General features: G+C 38.5%; 1 protein-coding gene across 4 annotated transcripts in view; it reads right to left on the bottom strand.

Annotated features, from left to right (window-relative positions):
- Nucleotides 1-279: 279 nt before the first annotated feature.
- Nucleotides 280-6000, bottom strand: part of afap1l1a (actin filament associated protein 1-like 1a) — a 179252-nt gene continuing 173531 nt past the window's right edge. For all 4 annotated transcript variants that reach the window (XM_078231138.1, XM_078231136.1, XM_078231139.1 and 1 more), the window contains 2 exons: nucleotides 4794-4910; nucleotides 280-3193 (listed from right to left, as the gene is read on the bottom strand). In XM_078231138.1, the coding sequence (XP_078087264.1) occupies nucleotides 3167-3193; nucleotides 4794-4910 (144 nt within the window). In that variant the 3' untranslated portion in view covers nucleotides 280-3166. The remainder of the gene's footprint in view (nucleotides 3194-4793; nucleotides 4911-6000) is intronic.

Here is a 6000-nt window from a genome sequence, read left to right as displayed (position 1 = left end):
ATGACTCCTTGTTACTGATTCACCAACCAGTGAAAAAAGTTATTTCACTGTTTACTGTCCTAAACCATTTCAAAATTCTGATGACTTCTGTTGTTTGAGTTGTTTGTGACCTGGGAGCTATCGAAAAACATAGTGAAGTTCACATGAAATTATCCTGCCAGTGATTTGCCAATAAGCTAAAGTGCAACAAAAGCAGCAGGACTAACTCTGTATCACAATGTCAGTTCACAGTCTCTGAAAAATGGGTGGCAGTCATTCAGTGCACACAATTACAACATTCTCTGAAAAAAACTTTTATTTTTGAGGGTGGGGGTAGAGAGGGTACATAATTAACATTTGACCACAGATCAGGTTATTAAGAAAACTGTTCATTGGTCCTTAAATATACGCGGAACCTTATCCCTTTAAAGTGCTTACAAATTAAACAGTATTTTGTTGCAAATTAAAAACTGCTGACAGTCAAATTCTATACGACTTAATATCACAATTCAGTCAACTCGCAAAGAAATCTCCGAGATTGGACTAAAAATTGTCCACAGCATTGGTCCCTAAATATATACAGGTGCATATGAAAACTTTAACAATTAAATGAACAAGCAGAAAACTCTAGCATCCAGTGAGTAACGCTAGCAAAATTGAGCCTAGAGTTGGTTGGGACAACATGTTAAGGTTAAATCACAGAAATTGCAAATTAATTCCATAAATTTACAGTTACTTTCAAAATGTGCATTTTCAGAAAACATTTATACCATACATCATACTGAACTAAATATAGAAAATTAGAAATTTGTTCAGATCATACTTGAAACACAGAACTGTTTTTTTAAAGAATTATTTTGTCTTGACCTGTAATGTTTTGTGTTAATGGCAATTAATTGGCAGGAGCATTGAAACCAGACTGTAAGATTCCACCCCCTCCAACTCCGCTAGCAAGAATGGAGAATTTTGCATTCCAGCCAAAACTCTATTCACTTCCAGCGCCACCGGAGAATCCTAGCCGTGAACGAGGTCGGAGGCTTTCAGCCTCCATTTTGAGTTCTATGGCTTCTCAAATGTTAAGGAAAGGTACTGATTTTGAGTTTTAAGTTTATTTATTTGTGTGACAAGTAGGGGCTTACATTAACACTGCAATGAAGTTACTGTGAAAATCCCCTCGTCACCACACTCTGGCGCCTGTTCGGGTACACTGAGAGAATTTAGCATAGCCAATGCACCTAACCAGCATGTTATTTGGACGGTGGGAGGAAACTGGAGCACCCGGAGGAAACACGTGCAGACACAGGGAGAACATGCAAACTCCGCACAGAGATTCACCCAAGCTGAGAATTGAAAACCGAATATTAATAGCTGTGACTTGTTCAAAAATCCTGTTGCATGTTAACATTTTTAATCTGTTAAGAAAAGCACATTGTTGATTCAAAATGAATCAGGAGTTATTCCGACTTTTGTTGACTTGTGGATTATAAGTAGAAATTCCTTTGTACAAAGTGCAAACTTTAGCCCAACAGTGTTGGAAAGCCTCTTGCCAAATGTTTTTTGAATGCAGTGTCAAAGTCAATGAATGGTAATGGTCGCCCCCTTCCCACCACTGTGATCTCTAGCCCCACAATCCTCCAAGTTATCTGCATTCAACCAATTCTTGAATATCCTGAATTTTAATTGTTTCAATATAGGCCGCTGTGCCTTCAGACGCCTTGGACCTAAACTCTGGAATTATTTATCTCACTTTCCTCCTTTTTTATGGTGCGACTTAGAACCTAGCTCTTTGACCAAGTTTTTGATTATCGGATCTATATCTCCTTACGTAGCTTGGTGTCAAATTTTATTTTCTGATGCTCCCTGTGATTTATTTTTTTCATTATGTTAAAGCCACTATATAAATATATATGGTTGGTTTATGACCAGTACACAGTACAGCATGGCACTGGTGAACTCATATGGCCAAGTACTGGTGAACCACATTACATTTCTACTTCTAATTATTCACGCTCCTGCAAAGCGCCAATGTTATTTTATTAATAAACTCCTGTGTCATGATGTTGGCAAAATATTATTGGATCGTTCCTAGTTTTCGTGAGCAGGCTGTGGTTGTTGTATATGTATCCAGTTGAGATATGAACACGGACTCAAGCAACTGACATTGTTTTCATTGGAGGGACAGAGTCTTATAGGAGACATGGTGTTACAGTAATAAATAATATACATGTAATGGGGCAACAGTGGGGCTGAGGGGGCACAGAGCTTGATAATATAATATCCACATGCCTTGCAGAGAAGTAGGTACTCGAAGAAATTTACCTTATGGCATAGCTGACTACCAAGAAAAGAGTCTCTGAGTCGGTAGCTGTCAACAAAGGGATTTAAGGGATTTATTGCAGATGTTAAAGATGTTAATAGATCTGTCTGAATTTAGAGATCTTGTGGGGTGGGAGAGATTACAGAGTGAAATACCACCATGAGATAGTAATGTGTGGGCATGAATTGTGCATTGATGTTGCAACTAACCTTCAGTCAGTCCAAAATTTGTTCAATATTCAGATTTGTTTTAACCATTAGTTGAGCGGTCTAGCTCTCATCCCAAAGCAATCCTAGTTCAAGGAGCTCACAGTTATAGAGAAAAATCACAGTGTTTTTGTACTCGTGTTTAAAGCTGAAACACACAATGCATAAACTGGAAAATATTCAAATCTAGTCCAAAATCTAGCAGTTGATCAGAATGAGTCATGATCAGTTACTTGTTAATTATTCCTGATTTTTTCCCCTGAAGGCATTTATTGTACTTAATATACGGTCATAGATAAAAATTTATATGTCTTTGAGTTATGCTTGCATGTGTCGGATTTTTATTCCAGTTTTCGTTATAACAATTATTACAAGTTAAAGGAAGATGAGTTTTTTGACATGCTGGAGAAATGATCTGGACCTTGTAATTTAAAGTAAAATTTTGACCTTGAAGCATAATAACCAGGCAGTTAAGGCAAACTCATTACTCCACATCCTATAACATTCTTAACATGTTCCTTCCATTTGGAGTTTCTGCTTGAGCAGGAATGCATGGCATCACTTTCCACATTATGAAAACTGACAAGCTTTGATAAAGTTGAAATTTATTACATTCCTTCCAACTTAATAAATAATCCATTGCATCCACCTTCCTCATTCCCTTTCATGTCCCTGTCTTCTTCTCCCATTCCTATAATTCAAAACAGAAAATAAATCTTTTGTTAGAATTTCATTTGCCAAACTGAATTGTGAAGAAGCAGCTTCATTTTTTTTGATTTGTTCTTATCGTGAGGTGAAGTACATTGTGCAATATTAAATAGTTTGCTGCATTAGTATTGTGCCCACAAGGATTTTACTTAGTTGTCAGTATAATTGCCCAGAGTTTGCTGTTTAATGATAGCGTTTGCTTCTGAAACTGACAGCAACTTCTGGAATCTGAACACACGCAGTTAAAAGCAAAAATCCAGATGTTGCTGTCAATGATTCCCTGCTCCTCCACAGGGTGCACTGTTGAAAGAACCTGGAGACGACAATCTTTAGAAATCACATAACTGATGAAAACTTCATTTCACGTGCTGTAATATCACTATTAATTTTGTAATACAATGAATAGATTTAAATGAATATCTTTTATGTTTTAGCTTTTCATATGTGTATCCCAGTTTTTATTTTGTTCTTCATAAAATTGGTAAGAAGTGAAGGATAAACAGTGCATTTTCATGCGTGGCCTGCTTTCTGTGAAAACCCTTCACTGTGATTGTTGCTGGATGTCTGGAGAGCCCCTTGTTTTGTGTCAAATTCAAATCCACATTGGAAAAGGGGAAATCCACATAACAGAGATTACAGTGAGTACCATTTGTTTGCTGCTGACTACAATGCCTGGGCCATTGAATTTGGTACTGAATTCAATAAATAGCTTCTCTATCTTTCTGCCCATTTGAAAAACATTGCCAAATTACTAAAACCTCTTATACATCAACAAACAGGTATGATTAAAAGTGAGTGTAATTGGCTTTGTACAACGCCATCTGTCCACAATGGCTGTGAAGAGGCATCCTGAATAATGAAACGTTGCCTAGAATGGCATCTACCACAGCCATGTAGCCCTAAAGAGCTGAAGGTTTTGAACTCTCAAGCCAAACCCTGCATTGAACAGTGGCAAGTGAAACACTGGGGATTGGTGGTGGTTTGGGGAGGTGGGGGGGCGGTGGTGGTAAAGGTTCAAAGGAGTGCACAGTTTGTGCGTTGTGTGAGAATGGTTCCAGGACATCTTGGGCGGAATTTTCCCATCCCGCCCGCCTCGGGAATCGTAGCAGGCGGGACACGGACGATGCAAAGGTCCATTTCCGATCTTGGGATGAGCGTGATCGGAAAATCCCGCCCTGGGATTCACTGCCATAAACTACACCCAGATAAGCATCAGTATTAACTCTCAGAAATAAGATAGAAACACAACTTATCTGGTAACATTATCACTGCCTAAATTATTTTCCATTAAATACATACATGATAGTTGAACCTAAAATGCAGTTGCAAAGCAGAATTTGCTATTGCATTTTACGTCTGTTATTACCAGAAGAGAGAATAAAGCCAATGTTTCAATTCTGGACGATCCAGACTCGAAACGTTGGCTCTATTCTCTGCCCACAGATGCTTTTAAATCTGCTGAGATTTTCCAGCATTTTCTGTTTTTGTTTCCGATTCCAGCATCCACAGTGTTTTGCTTTTCTCTTAGTTAATATGACTCATTGTTTTCTACTGGGGACAGGATATCTGAACAAAACTGATACCTTCGCTTTCTGTAAGACGCAGCCTTTACTGGAAGATACCATGGTGGGAGCTCTCTTTCTCATTTCTGAGGCACAGTTCACAGGAATGAAATGATGTTCTGTGTAATTATTTTCAGTCTGTGAGAACACAAGATGACATTTATAAACTGGACCACTCATTCACACGAATGTAGACATTTTTAAACATAATCATACATTCAACATTTGTTCATTTAGTTCTGGAGCTGTTAGCATTGTCATACACTTTAGTCTTGAGTTATCAAATGTGAAAAGGAATCTCTGCACTATGGGCTGAATTTTAGGGGCATGTTTTTTATTAAGGGAGCATATAAAATAGGGCAAATGTCAACCCCACTATCTTCCTGCCAACTCCTGAATCCACCCCCATAACAGGGTAGGTGGGCAGATGCTGAAATTGGCAGCATGCCTCCATAACTAAATAAATAATCAAGGGTCTCAACAAGCTAATTAACTCCGATAATACGCTGTCAACACCATAATGCATGAGCAGCAGGGTGGAGGTGGACAGGCAGTTTTAAAACAAAGCCTTTTCAAAAAGGCTGGAAGGAAGGGGGTACTATCTTCGGAGGTTTCCCATTGCGCAGTAGGGGCAGACCCCCGAAGATAGACCCCCTAAGATAGGTAAATGGAATTTTGTCCTTCATTATTAGAGGGATGGAGTTTAGAAACAGTGAATCGTTTTATTAAGGGGGGCATTAGGGCAGCAAGAAGGGGAACTTTCATTCTATCATTTTGGATTGGATTGAATTCTGGTAAACAGAAACTTCCCTCTTAAGGTAACCATTTTAATTCTTTAGTGAAAGGTTTCTGGAAATTTTCTTCCACTTATATCAAACAAAACTTGCATTTAGATGGTGTTTTATTATATTTCTTGCAAATGCATCAAACAAACAATGAATTACTAATAAAAGTGAAATGACTTATTGTGTAAAGAGTTCGGAAGCTTCCGCACACACCAAGATGATGATTGATCAATTCATTTGTTTTTGTTGATGCTGTTTGAAGGAGGAGCATTGGTCAGAATAGCAGAACTTCCTGCTCTCTTATAAATAGTGTAACAACATTTTTTCCACCCAGCTAACCCAATTGGTAGGTTAGTCTAACATGTCTCTGACAGACTGAGAAAATGCAGTGGGTGGGATTTTCCACCTCACCCCCCGCAGTGGCAGCAGCTGTCCGCCAATGG

This window comes from Mustelus asterias, chromosome 16, assembly GCF_964213995.1.
Source record: "Mustelus asterias chromosome 16, sMusAst1.hap1.1, whole genome shotgun sequence".
In the NCBI taxonomy this organism is placed as follows: Eukaryota; Metazoa; Chordata; class Chondrichthyes; order Carcharhiniformes; family Triakidae; genus Mustelus; species Mustelus asterias.
This window is presented reverse-complemented; position numbering and strand designations above follow the sequence as displayed.